Below are 22,953 nucleotides of genomic sequence, written 5' to 3'. Positions count from 1 at the left end.
AAGGCGGTGACAGGTTCTGTGTACCTGGAAATGTTGCTGTTGGGGTTATAGCTACAACTGACTGCTGACTCCTTCTTGACTTTCATCTTTCAACAGGATGGGGCTCCACCTCATTGGAGCACAATTGTCCGCGCCTTTCTAACAGCGAGCTGCCACATCGCTCTGTTGCCATGGCCCCCCAGGTTGCCAGATTTCACACCATATAATATCTTCCTGTGGAGTTATGTTAAGGACAAAGTTTATGTACCCCCAGTGCCAACAACGCTGCAAGAACTGAAGGAACGCATCACTGCAACTGTGACACATTGACGGAAAGATGCTAGAGAACATATATAGGGAACTGGATTACCATTTGAATGTGTACTGGGTGACCAATATTTGTAGAATGTACCAGAAACTTGGTGAGTGTACGTATCTTTTCATGTATCACCCATTTTTTTTATGTTCTATACTTGTCGATAAACAGTGCTTTCAAACCCTTTGCTACAAGCTTTTACTTTCTGCCGTATCTCATTTTCCATATCTGGCCAAAAGTAACTCTTATTAACGGCAGCTACGGTGCATGTTTGCCCAAAGCGGTTCCCGAAATATGAACAGTGGTAATACTCGAAAATCATTTGTCGAAGCTTTTTGGGTACTCAGGCCAAGAAGTTTTCCTGTCTGTTATGCTTTCCTACTAACCCCTTTTTATTCTCTGAATTTTTCTTTGTTATCCACGTCCATTCCTCTCCTGATTTCAGCATAAACTGGGTCCATATCCTGCCAGTGTCGTAAATTCGCATAGACTACCGACACATCTCACATTAAAATTAGGCCTTCACACATTTAAACGATATCAGATTCCTTATCCTTAATTATGAACTCCACTGGATCAAACATTCGAGATAGGGCATTGGCCACACTGTTCTCTTTTCCAGCAACATGTGTGATGACTAAACAGAAATGGCTCAGCCTTTCTATCCATCTTCCCATTTATCCTAATTGTTTCTTTGATCGCCAGAGCCAAGTAAGCACCTGATTGTCTGTGCAAAGTTCAAACTCAGTAGCTTCTAGGTAGTCTGGAAACTTTTCGCATGCCCACATGCATATTGCTAGGGCTTCATTTTCATATGCCAAATAATTTTTTTCTGCCTCTTTTAGCAATCTACTTGCGTATGCGATAGGCAGAATATTCCCTTCTACCTCCTGATTCAGGATGCTCCCCAGGGCTAGTTCGCTCTCGTCTACATAAATAACAAATTAATGGCTAAAATCCACTAACTGTAGTAAATGCTCTCTTTACACTGTCAAAATGCCTTTTTTTTTTGTTCTTCTTCCCACTGGAAGAATATTCCTTTTCTTTTCAACTTGTTTAAGGGTTCGGTTATTTCTAATAGCCTCAGGATAAAATAGGCATGCAGTAGAATACCGGTACAACGTACCTCATTATAATGTATATTTCACTTTAACGTATTTTTTTTAAGTCCCCGCCAAAAATCGTATCTTCACCATGCAAAACTGTTTCAGTTTAAAGTATCATATTTTCACTATAACGTATAAATTCTACTAGTAGCGTGGCATTACTACACCAAAATTTACTTAAACTGGTAAATAAATTTCCAGCTAAATGATTGATGTTGTAGAACAAACAACCACAAATACCACCGCAACGTATTATCTAACCTCTAAACCCTCAAAACAAAGTTACAAACAGTTGCGCACACTACCATAGATTATACCGTACGTAGTATGCAACGTGAGCAACACAACACCATTCGATACATCGAAACACGGAAGTTTGAGAGAAGTATTAATTATTTAGACAAAATATAATATTAATATACTGTTTGACGTCTGTGCTGGGATTGTTTATTGTTATTGTTTGAGTTTATTTTCAGGTTACGTTATTTAGACACCGCATTGTATTTGTGCTACAAAACGAATGATCCTGGAGATAAAAAGAAACGAAAGCAATTCACACTTAAGGAAAAAGTGGAAATACTCAGAGAACTAGACAAGGGGAAAAAGCAAGACGCAGTTGCGAAGACATATGGCATTGCGGCGACGACTTTTAGTACCATTGTAATTGACCGGGCAAAGATTGAAAAGATGTATGAAGAATCTTTGTACGGTTGTGACCGCAAAAGGCTTCGTTCTGGCTATCATCAAGGTTTGGAAGATGCCTTGAATAAATGGTTGAGGGAAGTACGATCAAATAATGTTCCAGTAACTGGCCCAATGTTGCAAGCTAAAGCAAAACAGTTTGCATTGCTTATGGACATTCAAGACTTCCAAGCCAGTCCGGTGTGGTTGCACTGGTTCCGGGAACGACATGGTATATCATGGAAGGTTGTTTGTGGGGAGGACAAAAATGCAGACTCAGAGGCAGCAAACCAGTGGAAAGAAGAAAAGTTGGAGAGTATTTTCAAATCATACTCAGTAGACAATATTTTCAATGCTAATGAAACTGCATTTTTTTACAAACTTTTGCCGAACAGTGCAATGGCATATAGGGGTGAAAAATGCACTGGAGGGAAAAAAGCAAAGGAAAGGTTGTCTGTGTTGTTTTGTTGCAACGCCACAGGAACAAAAAAATTGAGGCCATTTATTATTGGTAAACACAAGTCTCCCAGGTGTTTCAAGGGAGCTTCTTGTCTTCCTGCTGATTATGCAAGCAACACCCGTGCATGGATGACAAGAGAACTGTTCTCAAACTGGCTCATGAAAACTGATAAGGACATGAAGAAAGAGGGAAGAAAAATTCTTTTGTTAGTAGACAACTGTGTAGCACACACTGTTGATCTTCGACTGGAAAACATCAAACTGATGTTTCTGCCACCGAACTGCACATCTCAGTTACAGCCCCTTGACCAAGGCAATATTCAGAATGCCAAAGTACATTTTCGAAAACGTCTTGTTGTTGCTCATCAATATTAGGTTGAAAGTGCCCACCAACATCAATGTTCGTCAGGCAATTGAGATGATTACTGGTGGATGGTGGAATGTTCAGCCAGAAACTATTGCCAACTGCTGGAGAAAGTCTGGCATTGTGAACTGTAACACTGACGAGCTCACTGCAACTTCATCAGACCAGGATGCAAGCCATACTACAGCACAAACATGCGAAAGCAATGACATTGACCCTGAAGTATGGCAAGGAGTGTCAACCTCCATGCAGTGTGATGCTGTTTCATTCACAGACCATGTCTCTGTGGATAATGAAACAGAAACAACACCAGTGTTGACTGACAGTGACATTGTTAGTGAAGTCATTCAATCACAGTCATCAAAAGTCGAATCAGATGATGATTCTGACTCTGAGGAGCCGCCTGTGACAGCTTCAGAAGCTATTCAGAGCTTAGAAAAACTGAACAAATTTATCTCTAAACACGAAAAGGTTCCAGAAGAGATCAGAAAATCTTTCTATGAGATATAAAATTTTGTTCAACAGAGCATAATTCAAGCTCAAAAACAAACTGAAATAACAGCTTTTTTTTAAAAAATAACTAAACTTAAGTTATACATACACATCATGTTTAAACTGAAGTCAGATGTTGGCCAAAAAATAATGTATCTTATAATATTCCTATTTTTTTAATATTTTTTTTCCTCTTTGTAAAGATATGTATGTATGTTTCAGTACTAAGTACTTAGTACTGAGATTCTACTGTAATACCCAACCATCCCGAAAAATCACCGGATACTGCGTATGTTCTTAGGAATACCAAAGGAAGGTACCAGTTTTAATTTATCTGGGTCAAGGAACATTTTCCTGTCTTGTACTAAAAACCCTAACACTTTGACTTTTTTCTCTGCCCAACTTACTTCCTGGAGATTAATAGTTAAACCTGCCTTAAGGGAAGCCTCAAGTACATTTTTTATGTGCTGAAGATGCTCTTCCAAGTTATCGCTATAAATAATAACATCATCCATATAATTGGTTACGTATTTTCTCAGAAAAGGTTCCAGGACAGCAGCTAGCGCTTTTCACAAGGCCTGCACACTGAAATACACACCAAAAAGTATCCTATTCCATTTAAATCACCCCCAATGGTGTATCAAAGGCCAAAATATGTTTTCTTCTCTTGTCTAATCTGCATTGGTGATACTCATGGTTCAAATCCAATATCGTACAGTATTTCCAGCAACTTAGGTTTTGAAAGACAGTTTCAGCTTGGGTTACCTATCGTTCCTGGTAGCGAGTACTAAACGCAAAATATCGGATCCATGATGGTCGTCAAGCTCAAAGTCAAATTTCAAAGTCAAGGACAAATTTCAATGTCAAGGTCAAATTTCAAGGTCTAGGTCAAAATTCAAGGTCAAATTTCAAGATCAAGGTCAAAGTTCAATGCCAACAGTCGAGGTCAAAAGTATGGTGAACAGAAAATTCTACTAACATGGCGCTAGCACACACTAGCAGACGAAAACAAGATGGCGGCCTCCAGCGGACGAAGACAAGGTGGCGGACATGACATCATACCAGTTGACGATATATACCTTGGTATTGGTGGTGTGTGGTCAGTCTAGGTAGCTTCTGTGGAGGAAGGATGTGTTGTTTTTTATTTTTTGCTCTTACCGGTTTCAAACCAAGGACAGGAATCAGTCTAATCAATCAGTATTCTAATAAGTTAATTTTTGATGAGTTTTGAACCATTTTTCATTAAAATCGGATAACAAAGTTTTCAAGATGGCGTTGGTAACGATAATTGATACAGTGGTGACATAATTCAAAACGTCGGGTGTGGCATAAGACATATTTATTACTTTTTATTGAGAATTTTTTAAATACATTAATAAATTACTGGTTTACTCTCGCCGGAAATCGAACAGAGGACCAAAATCCTTTAAATAACTAAACAATTGAAGTAGCCAATTTTTAAAATAATTTTTGGAATTTTTTCGGAATTTCTAGCATTGAAATTACGGATTTTCAAGATGACGGCCGTAACGAAACATGCAACATTAATAGGATCCAATATGGCGGTCGTAACGTAAAGTGTAACGATGACATCGTACTCAACCAAGATGACGAGGCGTAACAAAACATGCAACATTTATATAATCCAATATGGCGACCGTAACGATAAGTGTAACAGCTGTTTTTAAGTAATATTTATTAAATTTTTATTATTCAATTCAATTAATTAATTTTTTTATTATTTTTTAAAAATTTTCCCGAATTTCTAGCATTAAAATTACGGATTTTGAAGATGGCGGACATGATGTCATACTAGGTGACGATATATATACTTTGACATAAGTGGTGGGGGGAGTCAGTCTGCCAGCGGCTTCCTTGGAGGAAGGTTCGGTCGCCATTTATATTTTTTTGCAGTCACCGGGTTCGAACCGAGGACTCCGAGCTCCATGTCGTAAAAGTATATTTTTTTTAATATTTTTATTAAAATTTTATTAATTGAATTTTTTATAAATTTTAAATTTTTTTCCGTTAAAATTGGATAATAAATAAAGATTTTCAAGATGGCGGCCGTAACGGAAATTGCAACGGTGACGTCATAATCCATGATGACTTCAGAGGCTTATCGGAGGCTGTATACATTGATGCTTAAGCCTCAATATGGACATATCTAACCACTGGTATTTTTAAGGACTAAAACGGGAAATTTTCTCTCGAAACAAGAATTTTCCCCTCGAAAACGGGAAAATTTTCCTCAAAACAAAAATTTTAGAGTAATTTTGAGTTATTTTTGAGGAACTTTTGAGTCCAAAATGGCCGCCGTGACGTCAGAGCAATCGGCAGGCTCCACGGCTCCAGCTCCACACCCAGAACCCGTGTCCCAGGACATACCAAAATATACTACTTACACCACTCAGTTTTAGCCGCCAATTAATTCTAGGACTGTAAGGTAGGACTGTATGGTTGGCCTGTAATGTTCATAAAACCATTAAATAAACACTTATTGAATAGATAAAAATATTTATAAACTTTTATGTATAGTTTTTTTAATCGATTCATTTCAAATCATCAGCAAAAATACATAATTATAAAAGCAAAATAATTTAGGAAAACACCCCTTAAGTAAATAAGTTACTGTCAAGTAATTGAGAAATAATTTTTGCAGTTGTGGCAGAACTGAAACATTTCATTTAATGATTGTTTGTTGAAGTTGTGTGGGTTTAAGTATTCAGTGCACTCGTAAAGTTATAATATACATTTTTTTTTACTTCATGTTGGCAGCAAGGTCATTATAGATGGTAACACATAACTAAATAAAACAGGGGTATTGGTAAAGGAATCATTTATGGCCTATTGTAAATATTCATCCCAGAATTAGCCAGGAAATGATGGGAAACCAAAATCAGGATGGCTGCACCGGAATTTAAACCCAGGTCCTCTGTGATGCGAGTCCAATATCTTGTAACTGCACTACCTTGCTCCATTTTGAGTGAATAAATATTGCCTTTTATTTATATTTGTGCCTATTTGTGGGGTCACCAATTGGCAATGGATTAATGTAAAGAGGATGACAGAAATATTACATCCACTTTAGAAGGTGAGGTTAGGGAGAAAATTAAACTTCAGGGTCATGAAATAGTCTCAGATCTTCACTGTATGAAACAGTATGTTGAAATTATAGTTGTAAATAAAAGAAAAAGTGTAAGACTTTGCTGATAATTCTGTGACAATTGGGAAGATGAAAAATAAATAAAATTGTTTTTGTTTTGCACCACGGAAACACGGATATGCATGGCTGTTACCAAAATCTTTGGAGTAAGAAATTATAAATGTTATTGTTCAGTTAGAATACTTAATCTGTGAATTAATTTTTTATTGACTCTTATCAACCTTTCTTTTTAGTTTCACGTCGAGCATGATACAGGGTAGTGTGTTCCCTGACCTGTTACCACCTCAACACAGGTGAACAGCGAAGACACAAGTCTTACAAAGAAATTATAATCAAAAAGCATCACTAGGTTACGCTCTAGATCTGTCTTGCAGCTCCTAGACTGATGATAAACCAAGTGAAGTCTTACCGCCCACATCAGGCCTGGGGAACCTAGCCCTCCGAGGGCTCACTCTCTCTCTGTTTTAACCAATCACGGTCCTCCACTAACTTTCTCTTACCTTGGTAACAGCATAGCGTCCACGTTATAGAGATTGCTAGTTTATTTATCTTTTTACATTACTTAAATTTTATATTAAATAATTTATAAGGAAACTAGATAATGCCCGGCATGCGTTGCAATGCCTCAATCAATTTTTTTTTGTAATTTTTTAAACGTATACTAAGCATCTCTCTTTATCTCTCTAATTCTCTATCTCTCTATGTATATCTCTATAACTCTCTCTATCTTTCTATTTATAGCTCTATCTCTCTATATATCTTTCTAGCGGACCCGACAGACATTGTCCTGCCCAAATGTACTTTTTGTGAGATATGGATATGGCGGTAAGTATTTCTACGCTGGAAATTTTGTATCTTCTCATTATACATACCCCTCCTCTTGGGGACGCCACTGCCATTGCCAAAAACATTTCCCATGGTTACGCAGAAGGCAACAACAATGCAAAAGCCCGTTGCCATGGAGGCTAATTATCAACAATGCTTAGTTTTTTTGCTTTTAAAGCGTGTATTTTTAGTTTTTCTTAACTCAGAATCGAGATAAAATATCCAATTGTGAATCTAAACCATCCTCGAATCCCCGTGAACTCTCACACAAAATTTCATCAAAATCGCGTACAAACAGACAGACAGAAAAAGTACTGTTTTATTATAGTAAGATAGATAGATTATTCTTACATGTTCGCATCCATGCAGTAATATGAAAAATCAGCATGCATAGCCCCACACCTATAACTATACCTATCTGCTGCCCACGACTTTTTCCGCATGGAATTTTGTATTATCTTGCACCATTTAGAAATTTAAACATTATAACATAACAGTTGATACAGTTGTAGTAGTTTTCTTATGTTCACAAATGATAATTTTTCTCACCTCTATTTCAGTCTTTGCAATAAAAATATGTTACTACCTAAATTTTGAGTAAATATGTTTCTACTTTCAAATGTAATGATGGGAAGACACTTCATAAAATGTCTTTGTAAACCACATTTACTGTTTTTTCTGTCTCGAGCTAGAATGTAAAGATTGTCTGCATTACTGACCCGCGAGCAAGCTACATACATTTCAGAGAGAGAGAGAGATTGAGAGAAAGACACCTATTGAATGTCTATCTAACTAATTTTTTTATGAGAGCATATTTTCATTAAATAAATCATGAAATCATTCAACGATAAAAGCTGTTTATTTAATTAAGTGGACGGTTTCGCTCCAAGGAGAAAATTGACGCGGCGAGACCTCATGGACTTAGAGAAATGACACACACTCACTATTTGTGTGGCTATGAAACATGATTTTTTTCTGCAATTTAAATTGTAATATACAAAAAGGGTATTGAAAAATGAAACAAATATGGCGACACTATAAACTGTCAGGATCTTTATTTTTTTCTTACTCTCTACTTAGTTCCTTACAATAGCAAAACTTAATGGCTTCTAATAATGCGTTGCAATTTTTGCTTTTAAAGCGTGTTTTTTTAGTTTTTATTAACTCAGAATCGAGATAAAATATCCAATTGTGAATCTAAACCATCCTCGAATCCCCGTGAACTCACACACAAAATTTCATCAAAATCGGTCCAGCCGTCTAGGAGGAGTTCAGTGACATACACACGCACAAAAGAAATATATATATATAAAGATGTGTAAATTAAATATTGTACCATTAAAATATTAAAGATAATATTAGAAGAAAAACATGTTATAAATATAAGGTTTTGGCACCTTACAATGTGATTTTTCAACATTTGAACAGGATGCACTGTAATGACATAAGTAACTTTATCTCTCTCTCTGTTATGTATTTAGGTCAAGATATTTTGTATGTCAAGGTTGGCATTATCTGGGTTAAGATAGTTGTGATGTCTGGTTGGTATTATGTATGTGACAGTTGAACTGTAGCCATGTTTGTGAAAGGGAACCTACAATGTTAAGAGTTGTGTCTTTAATAAATAAAGACATGTGCAGAACATAATAATGGCGATGAGGTAAACCGGTACAGACGCGATGCTCGCAGTGTGTGTAAACGACGATTGTGCGGTTAAGGGATGATCGAAAACATGGCGCTTTTTCAATCCTTTGGCGAATTCATTCCGGGACGGGACACGTGGCGAACATATTCAGAATGTCTACAGTTTTATTTTGTGGCTAACCACATAACGAAGGATGAGAAGAAACGAGCAATTTTTTACAGTATGTGGCACCGAAGTTTACGATTTAGTGACTTCGGTAATAGCTCCGAAATCAACTCTGGAAGTAGCGATCGCCGATGTACTCGCCCTACTGACAAACCATTTTGAGCCGAAACCTAGTGAAATTGTTGAGACATTCAAGTTTCATAGAAGGGATCAAGGGGAGGGTGAGTCGTTCTCGCAGTATGTGGCAGAGCTGCTGCGATTATCTGTACATTGTAATTTCCCAAATCTCGAGAGGATGTTACATGATCGCCTCGTGTGTGGTGTGCGGGATAATATACTGCAGCATGCCCTCCTTGCCAAACCTAAATTAACTTTTAAGGATGCGATGGATATGGCAATTGCAGCAGAAATGACTGTGCGTAATGTGTCGGATATAAGGGGTAGTGTGAAAGAAATCTCGGAAGCATTGCATAAAGTGACGGTGAGTGGAACTAAAACGGTGAACCAGTTGGACAAAGGTCAAGGGGCAAAAAAAAAGTCACCAGAGGAAAGGATTTGCTGGAGATGTAACGGTGAACACTCCCCAGAACAGTGTTGGCACTGCCGCACCATTTGTAATTTTGGTTCTAAGCAAGGTCATTTGGAACGGTCTTGCATTTCGAAAAAGAAGGGACTTACAAAAACAAAGAAAGACAGGCAAGGATGGCATGATCGTAGTGGCACAAGTAAACCTGGTCGAGAAGGTACAAGTAAAACTTACAAAATGTCTGATCAGGTGGAGCTAGAAGTGTCGGAAGAGTCACCAATTTATAGTCTGTATAGGACCACAGCTAATGTGCAGCCAAAACCGCCAATGCTAATGGAGCTCAAATTAAGTGGTAAAATACATATATGATGGAAATTGACTTAGGTACAGGCCACACTATCATTAGTTGGGATACATTGAAGCAGTTATGGCCTGAGAACCCGCAGTTAAATGAGACTAAACTGGTGCTACAGATGTGGTCAAAGGAGAAACTGAGAGTATTAGGGTCATTAGAAGTAGAGGTCAAGACTAGTAATACTGAAGCCAAACTGCCGCTGCTGGTTGCTGAGGGGCAAGGACCGAGTTTGTTAGGGAGAAACTGGTTTGAGCTACTAGGTATATATGTCCACGGTGTTCATGCCGTCACACAAGATGAGGTGTGTTAAAATGTTAAACCAACATCCACGAGTTTTTGATAATGCAGAGTTAGGCCACTATGTAGGGCCTCCAGTGACTATAGAGTTACAGCCAGATGTGAAGCCGATATTCAATAAAAGTCGTGTGGTGGTCTTCGCGTTGCGAGACAGAGTGGGTGAAGAAATTGACAGTTTAGTGGAAAGAGGGGTTTATGAACCTGTAGCACATTCTGCATGGGCCACTCCCATTGTACCAATGCGTAAAGCAGATGGATCAGTACGAATCTGTGGGGACTACAAATGTACTGTGAATAACGTTTGCAAAACTAGTGTTTATCCGCTTCCCACAATAAATGAAGCGTTTGCTAACCTAACGGGTGGGACTATATTTACAAAGTTAGACCTAGAGGACGCATATCTGCAGCTTTCAGTTGATGAGGCAACCTCTGAGGTTCTGACAGTAAATACAATGAAGGGGCTGTTTAAGGTGAAGCGACTACCATTCGGTGTTAGTAGTGGTCCAGCAATTTTTCAGCGACAAATGGAGATGATGTTGGTTGGGATAGCTGGGGTAGTGGTATTGTTAGATGATATTTTAGTTACTGGAAGAAATGCAGAGGAACACTGGCAGTGGGTACATGAGGTCTTGATAAGGATAGATAGGGCAGGACTGCGGCTGAAAAAGTCAAAATGCAGGTTTGCTGTACACAGTGTTGTGTTTTTGGGGTACAGAATTGATGAAGAAGGTGTGCATCCAACACAGGAGAAGATCGAAGCGATCCACAAGGCTCCACAACCGACATCCCGTAAAGAACTCAATCATTTCTGGGTCTTTTGAACTTTTACGAAAGCTTCCTGAAGAATAAAGCTTCTGTACTAGAACCTCTTCACCACTTGTTGGATCATGGGACCCCTTGGAAATGGACCCATGAACATAGTGAGGCGTTTGGCAAAGTAAAAGAACTGTTTCAGTCGGATGTGGTGCTGACACACTATGATCCACAAAAGCATCTCATTCTCACCTGTGATGCTTCGGAAAATAAAGTGGGCACAGTCTTGGCCCATGTAATGGAAGATGGGTGTGAGGCAGTTACTGCTTTTGGATCACGAACCTTGCATAAGCAGGAAAGAAACTACTCACAACTGGATAAAGAAGCACTAGCTATTATGTTTGGAATCACAGTGGGGCTAAAAAATGGCTGTTGGGAGTCAAGGCAAAGGAAGGGCCCTTGACATATGTAAGTGTCAAGTAGTAGTGGACAATCATATAGGCATCACACTGATCAGTTACTCAGAAGAGCATGGCCACAAATTGCGGAGGGTTATTCAAAAGGGGAGACGTCTAGCATCGCAGTCAATTCGGCTGGCCAGAGACAAGAGGATAATAGCAAGCAAGCAGTGCATAAGGATGTGGCAGTGGTACACTGGAAGCTGGTTGTTCATCTAAAGAGTCAAGACCAAGATCACCACCAAGAGAACAAGCACCACCTCCTGAGGCTCAAGACTGGGAACCTTTCAGAGGTTTCAGAGAGTGTCCTTCAGCACTACCATCTTGAACGCAGTCACCATTAATAGGAGTACAAGAATCCGAAGACATGTTGGCATCCAGGATGGGAAATGGCTGTCGTCGGCAACAAGATAATGAGACACTTAGAACTTCAAAGAGAGTAACACGATTACCAAACAGACTTAACTATTTTGTAGTGTACTAAGTTAAGAGGAAAGATATGTTATATATTTAGGTTAAGATATTTTGTATGACAAGGTTGGCATTATCTGGGTTAAGATAGTTGTGTTGTCTGGTTGGTATTATGTATGTGACAGTTGAACTGTAGCCATGTTTGTGAAAGGGAACCTACAATGTTAAGAGTTGTGTCTTTAATAAATAAAGACATGTGCAGAACATAATACTCTCTCTCTGTAAAACAACTGTATCCTAGATAACCAGAAGACTTAGCAAAACTCGGAGATGTAACTTTTGCAACCATGTACAATACATGGAAGATGAAAAACAAGCTTAAGTGAGTATTGGCCAGAAAGCCTTATGTCAATTCATTGTATAGGAAGAGATAAAATAAATTATGTTTTACAATCAATAAAGATTTTGGTTGTTGTGCCAAAAGACAGATGTGGTAAACGCAGAAACTGCATTCATGATCTTTCAGATGAAACAACAGAAAATTTTTATGGTCACATTAACTTCTTAAGGTGAAGAGAGTCAGTCAGATATAAAATGATAACAAGTATTTACCTGAAGAGTTTAGCATATCAAAGGCCTACAAAAGGTTTCGAGAGAAGAACCCTGATTTAAAAGTATAAACTCAGACCTTCAGGAGTATTTTCAATGTAGATTTTGATGTTGCTTTTGGATACCCCAAATTTGACACCTGCTTACAGTGTGATGTATTTACCACCAGAAAAAGTTGCTTGGAAGCAGAACTTAATGTTGCCAAAGACAATGAAGTAAAAGAAGAACTAAACACTGAAATCCAGTCTATCTGTACAGAGACGAAATCATATCACTTGACTACTGAACATTGGTACATGCTGAAAATAACGGCCAAAATTAAATGTAGACTTCATATCACAAAGAAAGCAATAGTTTTTTAGTCTACAATAGGTATAAACTGTGTGATTTTTTGTTCAATTTTCTGTATTTGTTTCAACTGAAAAAGTGAGTTTTATGTTTATCCTAAAGGAGTTGCACCAAAATGAGGTAATGAAGTGTGTATGTTCTTTTCTCAACCATTTTATCTACAACTATGTAGATAAATGTCACCAAACTGCAGGAAAGGTCTATGTCTTGCCATGGACAAAACAGAAAAACAACAGAATTTTAAAATTTCTCCATTACTTTGTACACAAAAAACTACACAATAAGACATTCATATTATAAATGTGACAAGAACCTAAGATTTACTAATCAAAAACTATTGAAAAAAAACAAAAGCCTGGCTGCTTGGAGACTGGGCTGAAGCCATCAGGATCACACAAGTGTCTTCAAGTTTCGAAGTGATCGAAGTTAAACTGGAAATGATCAAGGATTGGAATTCTTACCTGGACACCCTCTATCAAAAGAAGTTGTAGTGTGTTTTTTGAGCTGTCAAGGTTTTATTGTTTTACAAGTTCGTGAGTAGCTTCGTGCTTGTATAATAATCATACAACTGTCTTCTTTTCCTACTCAGACAACCTTATAAAGTAATCTTAAAATGTTAATTGTTCACTCATTTCATGTTGTTAATACTTATACTATCACATCAGAAATCTTAAAAATTAAAATTAATTTAACACACAGATTTTATCCAGTCACATTTAACTAACCCATGTGTTCTACCATTGTTCCTTGGTGAGGAACTTAAAAACTTTCAAACCATTTATACGAAAGTAGACCATCTCCCACCTGTGCAGTTTTTTCTATGTTATGACTATCAATATTTAAAAAAAAAGATTGAATGTACTTATGTACATGCCTTAGAAGTTATACTTCTTTTTGATTTAAGACATTGAATTATTTTGAAGTATATTGCAAAAAAAAAAAATAAACATACAGTAATCAATTTTAATATAAACATGTGCATAAAATTAATTATTCAGTTCAAATAATTTTAATAAATTTTTATTAATAATAAAATTCAATAAATAAACTGAATGTTTATTCTTATTTATTAATTTTAATGATTTATTAAATAAAATTTTATAATTTATAATGCAAATAATGTATACATATGGGAACGTAACCTCACTTATATAAATACCTGTGAAAATACACTTGAAAAAGTTTATAAACACAATTTCTGATCGCAGCTCACATGTAGTTCGGCACCCGCCTCTAGAATTTGCTACCGGAGCAGCTGTGTTTACTTTTGAATCATTTGATTTGCAGAGCGAAGGTTAAACTATAATGAAACGTCTCCAATAAACATGAAAATAACTTGAAAAAATGCCAAATTCTGGTTGGACCTGATTTTTGACAAGGAATTTTATTAAAATACTGCCCACCTTGTTAAAATTCTTTAAAAGTTAAAACTGTATAGTTTCCGCACAAGTTACATGACTTAAAATTATTAAGTACTAAAGGATAGTTTTACTATTATAAAGTTTTATTTTTTATTACCTTTGTGAATTCATGGAAGTTCATTTCCTAACAAACATAATTTAATATTACTAAGAAAAAATAGAGGATATAGCCCTACTTAGTATGAAATAATCAAGTCAATGGACTGAGCTGTGTATTTAATAATATTATATCAATACGATAAACAAATAAATTGTATTCATATATATTTTCTTAAAGCACAATTTTAATAATCCAGTAATCTGTAATTTAAAAAAATTCCTGCTGCCGATTTTTGAACGTTCCTTTAGCTTATTAATTGCACACACTAACCACTGCGCTGCAAAGCCTGACAGAAGATTGTTAGGAGAATATGTGTTATAATTGTTGTAATACCAGTATCCTTAGGTTTTTTAAAAATTGAAATTATTGCTTACTGTGACTATTTAAGTTTACCAAATATATTGTGGGGTATTTTTACTATCATAAAGTTTCATTTCGCTTACCAATACATTTGGTATGTCCCCTTATTTTTATGAAAGTGACTATATGGGTTTATGTTCATACATGTAGGTTCACCATCATCCTGTAAAAATTTTGCTGCATGGTGGGCATGCATTGTAAAAGTTCACTCATAATTTTTCCATAAAGCGCCTAAGGAAGTATAACTTAAAAATTAAAATGGGGTAAAAATATTTTCTACAGTTCATTTGGTTTTATTAAAATAAGTGTATCTTACCTTGAAGATAATGTGAAGGTACACATACAAATATTAAATAAAAAAATTTATAAAATTGTTTAAAAGATAAGATTTTATTTTCAGTGTTAATATGTTTACCTGTTATTTATTATACATGTGTAAATGTTTATTTGTCTAATGGTTGTTTATTAAATAATTATCACCTACTTTCTGGTCTTAAATGTTTGAATTACTTTATTTGGAGTGTTTGTTTGGTACAAAGGTTGAATGAGTTATTAAACTCTGGATCAAAAACATTTGTTTTTACAAGACATTTTTCAGAATAAGTACAAATAATAAGCAGAGTAGCAATCACTTCAAATAATTTATTTGTTTGAAATGTTATGGGCAGTCTTTTTTTTTAGTTTGGAAGTGTAGTTGACTAATGAAAATATCAAAATAAAGTGGTCTTTTTTTTCATCAGGTAATGGCTCTGGATGGTGTAACACAAGTAGGAAAAATTTCCAAGCAGTGGTCGGGTTTGCTGCGAGAAGCCTTCACGGATGCTGACTATTTTGGAATCACGTTTCCCATGGATCTGGATGTTAAAATGAAAGCAGTCATGTTGGGAGCCTGTTTCCTTATTGTGAGTACTCTTATTAGTCGATAGGAAGTGAAGAGCTGCATTCATGAAGGGCGACCTTGACAAGCATATATGGAAAGAGATAGATTAAGAGATACAGAGACACACAGCCATCATTCTCTTCTAGAGGCAAAGAGAGGAAACGAGTAGGCCTGTGTGAATATCAGTTTTTTTTTTTTTGTTTGAATCGAATAGGAATATCAAATTATTTGCGAATATGAATATCAAATTCAAATAGTAAATAGTAAGAATGAGAATTATAATCCCACTTAAAATTTTTTTTCACATGTAACAACTTTTGAAAATTAGACAAATATTACTCAAGTAAAAGGTTGGTTAAGTTAAGTCAGTTACAATAATTATTTGGAAAATGTTTTTTTTTTATATATTTCAGTTATGAAATAACTTTTTTAAATATGCAGCTATTTCAGTTCCATTCGCCTTATTTTCTACAACCTCCTACTCCACATATTGATCCCAAAATGTTTTTGCAAACCGCAAAATACAGTGAAATATATTGCAATCTATTTTACGAAAAACGTGAATCTTTTTTTAAAATTTTGTATTCCCAAGTTAGTGATAATGAGCCCACATTTACATATTTAAACTCTAGTTATTCAAGAGTTTTTGTTATTAACTGCAACCAAGTAAATTGTATTTCAGTTCAGCAATATTATAAACACAAAAGATAACATTATAAACACAATTTTTGCTAATTTTGTCTTGCATCTTAAACCATTATTTACGTTTATTTATATAATTGTGAGTTGGAATGCCTGTTTTGTCATAAATATATACAGCAAGTAAGCTGATTCTATATCACATGGTGTTATATTGATTGTGACTATCGAATTATACGCCGTTGAAACTATGATGATTACTTCTTTTAATACCCATCTCAATGGAGTGTTCGGGTTTTGTGGTGGTGTTGTCTATGGTTGTTTTTTTTTTTCCTACTTATGGTGCATTTGACGAAAAGAATAGAAATAATAATTTGTTTTCAAGTTTGAAATAACACATATGACATGTTTTGAATTGTTTACATGAATTATTCCATTACAGTTTAGCGAGACAGTAGCGGAAAAAAACTTTTAATACTTGTTGAATGTTTAAAACGTTGCTCATTGTTCATGTTATTTTATTTTGAAGTCATATTAAACATCAAAAAAGGGTATTTGTATTGCACAAATGACTTAATTTCACCAGTGAACATTGGTATATGATAAGCTCATGAGGTATACTATGTCAAGCATTTGTAACAAATGAATATTCGTTATTATGAAATGTTAATATTCGAGGTCAATTTGAATACAAGTACTTTATTAATCATATTAGTATCCGAAAATATCCATAGGCCTATAAACGAGAGATAGTACGAGTGTGTGTGATGAGCTGGAGCAAATATTTTGATATGTAAAAGATGGATAAATGTAAGTATGGTGAGTCTGCACTGCAAGCCTACATTTTTGCCATATTTATCTGTTTCACCAGTTGTGGTTGTTTTATCCATCCATTTGATTGTTTGTGTAATGTAGGCCAGGTGGCACCGAGTTTGACAGTGAAAAAGCTGGCACACTGATTAGACAAGCACATGTTGCCAAAAGTCTTGCAAAACACAGTGATGTCTCACCATGCCTTTGGCCCTTCTCTTCTTATCCCTCATTCTCATACTATTTTCCTAAACACTGGGTAGTGGGAAGGTGACTGACGGACATGATGGAGGAAAAATGTAGATGTGGGAATTATAAACAGAGATGATGGTATAATGATGGTAGAATAGTATGTAAAAAAGAAACAATAGCTCAAGGCCAAAGAATTGAAGACAATGTTGTCATTGAATATCGTACAAGGGTGGCCAACATACATCACCTGTTGTAAAAATTAGTTTGGCAATGCCAGGTAAATAGCTTTTACATACCTTATTTAGTTGATAGGAAAGTAAGTACATATAAGTACTCCCTACAACATGATATAATGACATGCGCTATTACTATTACAAATGTAGACAACCTAAAATAAGTATAAATGTTTATGGAAATGCACTGTTAATGTCTAATAATTTTTATTCTCTTTTGGTATGTGCATAAAAACTACTAAGAATAAAATAAAAAACAGAACATGAACATATGATAGTATCCCGATAGAATATTGTTCTGTGTACAATGGATAGAATCATGTCCCCTATCAGATAACATAAGAACAGTGAAAATGTTTTTAGCACTTTTAGCAACTTTTATGGGCATGTGTCTACTTTCTGGTGCTTTTATCTGGATGGGCGAGAAAGAGAGGGATAGTCTTTCTGTTTACTGGTGCTGGGAATAGCAGATATTGAGCATAATTTATTACAGTCTGCTCCTTTTGTATTTTGATTGTTAGTTTGGAGCAGTGTTACAATAATCATTATAGGTATTGAATCACTTGCACTAATTTGTTACTCCCCAATACTGATCACGGGTGAGTGCTGTAGCTCTAAAGTTCACAGACATAGGTCTCTTAAAATAAGAATATACGCATAAGAATTGTTGGTTGAGTCAAAGTGATTTAGAGCTGCCAAAAAGGTAGTAAGATACCTGCAGTTCATGAGAAGTAGACAATTATAAACTGGTAGTAGTTTATTATTAAAGTAAGTTAATCATTTTTTTGTGACTATAGTTTAATGCCCTGACAAAATAGAAATAATAAATGCAGGGTAAGTTATGTCCTGAAAGATGTGTTTTACTGGGAGTATACTTCAATTACTAAAAGTTAGTGTGATAGGGCCTTAATGAAGTGTAATGAAGAGTGTAGGTATTTAAGACAGCCAGACATTGTGGAACTGGCCATAACACAGTGTATTTCAGTTCTTATTAATATGGTATATAAAGAATTAAACTACATATATAGTTATGATAGCAAAGCCAAGTTATGTTTTTTTATACAGTATTTTGTTTTGGTGTTGTTAGGTAGCTAAAAAAACATGTTACTCTAGCAAGTAATTACATAGTTTTGTAGTCATTGTACATTCTCTTCATTATTCTTTATTGCTTTTATATACCACACTTACATTAAGGCCCTTTCGTAGTATGTCATTATTTTAGTTCGTGTCACTTAAATACTTTTTTGGTTGAGTGGTTTTGATAAGACCATGCAGTAAATGGGATCCAGAATTTTGTTTGATTAAATTTAAGACATGCATTGAATTACTATATCCAAAGTTTTGTCTTTTATCACAGATAAAAGTATGTCTTGTTTTATTTTTCAGGATGCCATGTTTTATGAAAAATCTGGTAACAGGGAAACAGATAGACCAGGAATGTTTTAAATTCAAAGTGAAAGTAAGTTGACATGTTATAATTTCAAAATGCCGTCATTCGAATTAAATAAAATAAGTTCAGCTTCTAATGAATAAAAATGGAAAATAAATTTACACCTTCATAAAAGACAAGGCCACTTGGTTTTGGGCTAGAAGTTCAGTGAAAGGTCTTTATTCCTACATTCTATGATTCTGCTTATTCTTTAATACGGCACTAATTGAGCTGTTCATGTACAGATTTTTCGGGTGGATTCTGGCTGTTGACCTTGGCCGCCAAGTTATTGCACTGCCAATGTTTTTAATTTGCTCAGAGTTTATCATTGCTGTCTGTTTACAGTTTAGTGCAGTGTTTCCTGTTTTCCTCCCAGGGTACATTTCTATAATTATATTTTAAAGAAGAGATCTGAATCATGGAGCAACCTGGTATCGGAGACTTTTTTTAATCATGTTCATCTGTATTTTTTATTTCTTTAGAGAAGCTTATTGCAATTAGTTTTAAATATCATTCTAATATGTATTTATTTTTCTTTCGTGCTCCTGTTCAAAATATATTGATGTTTGATGATGAGTAAAAGTCGTTAATTCAGCATGGCAGTGGTCTCAAATGTGCCAGATTAAAGACCCTTCACTTTAGCATAACTTTGCCTATCCACATGCAATATAAAAATTTATGAGTAGTATTTCATTAGGGAATTACGTGTGTTTAAAGAAGCTGTAATGACACTAGCATTTGTGTTATTCAATGACAGAGTACTATTATTATTGTTGTTGTTATGAAAGGGTCTCGTAAATTGTTTCGGGACTTGGTCAAGGGCAGCTATGTACCATTTACTACACCACACATAAACAATTTTAGACATTAGAATTTTAATATGAGTTTAGTATGCCACAGAATGGTATAAACTTTGCTGTAACAGTTGTACATGTTTTCACTTTTACAGTTTGTTAGCTTAAGGGCTGAAAGCTCAATGCACTACTTTGCATGCTATTAAAGTGAATTCTTGCTTGTAAGGATTAATAACTGCAGTCAATAGATAAGGTACCTTTTTGAAATCATAAATGTTAATAATCACATACATATTATTTTTCTTTAACCCCTTCAATGTTAAATTTTTTAAAGTAATTTGGTTGAAAAAAAAGCAGGTTTTTTTTATTATCCTTTCCAATTCTTTGTTTATTCTTGGAATAAAAAATAATTATAACACAATTGTTTCAAAAAAATTTAAATCACTATAATTATTAGAATTTTATGTTTACATGTTATGCTGAATAAGGTATGTTTGGAAATTATTACTGAAATAAGCATTTTATTCAATATTTTTATTAGTTAAACAATACTTACAATCACAATCATAATAATAATAATAACCACCATCGTCGTCATCTTCAACAACAATTGCAAATACATTTACAAACAAATTTCAATAAAACTTTCATGTGTATAAAAAGTAATAAATGTTTTATCTCTATTGTCTCTGAAAAATACCATTATTTTATAACATGCTATCGATTGTTTTATATACATTTGAATAAAAAACATACTTATTCAACAAAGATATCTTACCACTGTAGGTGAATAGTTACTCTCCAATCTAGAAATACAATGTAAATTAATTCTAATAAATAAATAAATGCAAAGAAATATTAATATATAATGTTAAAACTTTTGACACTATTTACTTATAAATAAATGAAGACTACATGACATTATGCAATAATCCTTACTTTTTGAAGGTTACAGACATAGTTCAACAAACATACCAGTGGCATTTCAGTTGGAAATAATAGTTTTTTTCAGGAAATTATTTTTCGACTTACAATAAAAAAAATTAATTTTTCTGCAATAATATTCATGTTTGTTTTGGTGTGCTAAAGCCTGAAGCAGGGTGTAACACACAGGCCTACATCACACTCGGGGCAGAAGTACCTGCTCTCTCTTCTTACCCTCTTGCCTTTATCGTCTCTCTTAGAGCTGCAAACCGTACATTGTCTTGTAGGCGTTTTCTTTTTCTCGGTTGGTGGAATAATTTTCGGGAAATGGCGCTCTGTCAACCTCAGTGGATTAGGGGTATTTCCTGGCCTTCCACCACGAGAAGAAAATTCTTGGGAGTGGTATTTCTCAAACATTTTTTCTACAACAAGTAACCTGTATTCCAAATGAGCGAGGCGGCCACCAGACTTCATGTACAAAATAAATGAGTTCCACAATGCTTGTTCAAGCAGGTGGAAAAAAAATTTTTTGTAAAAATTTTTCCCCCTTTTTCTGGGAATAGGGTAGTTGGCCAAATGCTGGTCCACTCGATCAACACCACCCATGGTCTGGTTATAATCTATCACAAGTTTGGGTTTCATTACCGTATCATTCCTTCTTTTCATATTCACCATCTCACTGTTGTGGATGGTCGAGAATAAGCAGATATCCTTCTTATCTTGCCAGCGAATTACTGTTACCTTCCCACTTTGTGCTGCTACTATTTCCCCCTTCTTTAGCTTCTTCTTGTTTTTCACGCTGGGAGGCATATCTTTACGAGACAATTTGACAGTCCCATATGTGTCAGTCTTGCAAATAATCAGCAGATCTGCCAGTTGCGGTGAGGTGTAAAAATTGTCGGTTGTGACTCAGTAACCTTTTTCCAACAAAGGCTCTACCAGTGCAAGAAAAAATTGAGAGGACACTGGAAGATTCTTGTTTTCACTTTCAAACACTGTTCCTTTCCCAGTATAAACAATAAAATTCCAAATATACCCCGACTTTGATTCACATAACATATGTCTTTATGCCGAATCTCGCTCTTTTTTGGGGGATGTACGAATCCACCCAAGTCGGCCTTTGTACAGCATTAGGCTCTCGTCAATAGTGATATCTCTGTCAGGTGTGTACAGTGCCATGAATTTTTCATTTAAAAATTTCAATACCGGCCAAATTTTATTTAGTTTGGGACAAGGGTGCTGTTCTGGGTCATATGAAGCATTGTCAAAGAAATGATATTTTAAAAAATTACAAATCTCCGGTATGACGACATTCTTGGGAATATGGGCGTGCTCAACAATGGATTTTTACTCCAAAAAAGTCTTTGTTCTGGCTTATTTACAATACTTTGCAAAATTGTTACAGCAAAAAATGTTCGGATTTCATTATTTGTGGTTGGATGCCACTGAGACCTAAGTGGAGACTTGACTGGTTTATTTTGAAGGTACTGATCTGCATACATATTTGTCTCTTTTGTAATCAAGCTTATTAAATCGTCATCGAAAATTTGTTCAAAAAACTGCAAGATATCTGCGGATGGATCAACTTAAAAATTTAGTTTTGAGTCAGACATAAATTTGAATCTTGGAGGAGAAGGAGGTAGCTCACCTTCGGTGTTAACTTCACACCACACCCGAACATCAGCCAAATCAAGTGTTTCAGCATCTATTTCTTCACTAATTTCACTTGAAAATGACGATTCACTACCTGAACTACTGTCAAAATCATTTGAATCACTGTCACTTTCCATGGTAAAATTTAGAAAAAATTATTTACATCAAAAATATTATGTGATGCTCACGAAAAAAGGTGTTCATCATGTCTATTTGCCACAATTATATATATATAATTTACAGGCAGAAAATGTACTATAAACTGCACAAAAGTTAATATAATAATTCACCTTCCCCAAAAGTAATTATTTCCGCGAATGTAATATAAACATGCAAGCAAACAGTGCAATACCTAATAGACACAGCAGAAAAAATAGCAGGAGTTATCTGCTACTGGCTGCTATCGGATACATGCTGCTATCTGTAGGATATTGAATAACTATACATTATGTATACGCTAGTGTGATCTGTTAGGAGACAGAGCAACTAAATAAGGCTAAATAATCGCCGTTGTAAATGATGTTGCTTTCCATGTTTAGAAACAAAAGTATACTTAACCGCAT

At 35.3% G+C, this 22,953-nt stretch overlaps 1 protein-coding gene across 3 annotated transcripts in view; it reads left to right on the top strand.

Moving 5' to 3' along the window:
* Nucleotides 1–22,953, top strand: part of LOC134529324 (phospholipid scramblase 2) — a 79,047-nt gene that overhangs the window by 42,976 nt on the left and 13,118 nt on the right. For all 3 annotated transcript variants that reach the window (XM_063363270.1, XM_063363272.1, XM_063363271.1), the window contains exons 6-7: nucleotides 15,577–15,738; nucleotides 18,977–19,049. In XM_063363270.1, the coding sequence (XP_063219340.1) occupies nucleotides 15,577–15,738; nucleotides 18,977–19,036 (222 nt within the window). In that variant the 3' untranslated portion in view covers nucleotides 19,037–19,049. The remainder of the gene's footprint in view (nucleotides 1–15,576; nucleotides 15,739–18,976; nucleotides 19,050–22,953) is intronic.

This window comes from Bacillus rossius, chromosome 2 (genome assembly GCF_032445375.1).
Source record: "Bacillus rossius redtenbacheri isolate Brsri chromosome 2, Brsri_v3, whole genome shotgun sequence".
Lineage (NCBI taxonomy): Eukaryota > Metazoa > Arthropoda > Insecta > Phasmatodea > Bacillidae > Bacillus > Bacillus rossius.
Note: the sequence above shows the minus strand (reverse complement) of the source record. Positions and strands in the feature narration are given on the sequence as shown.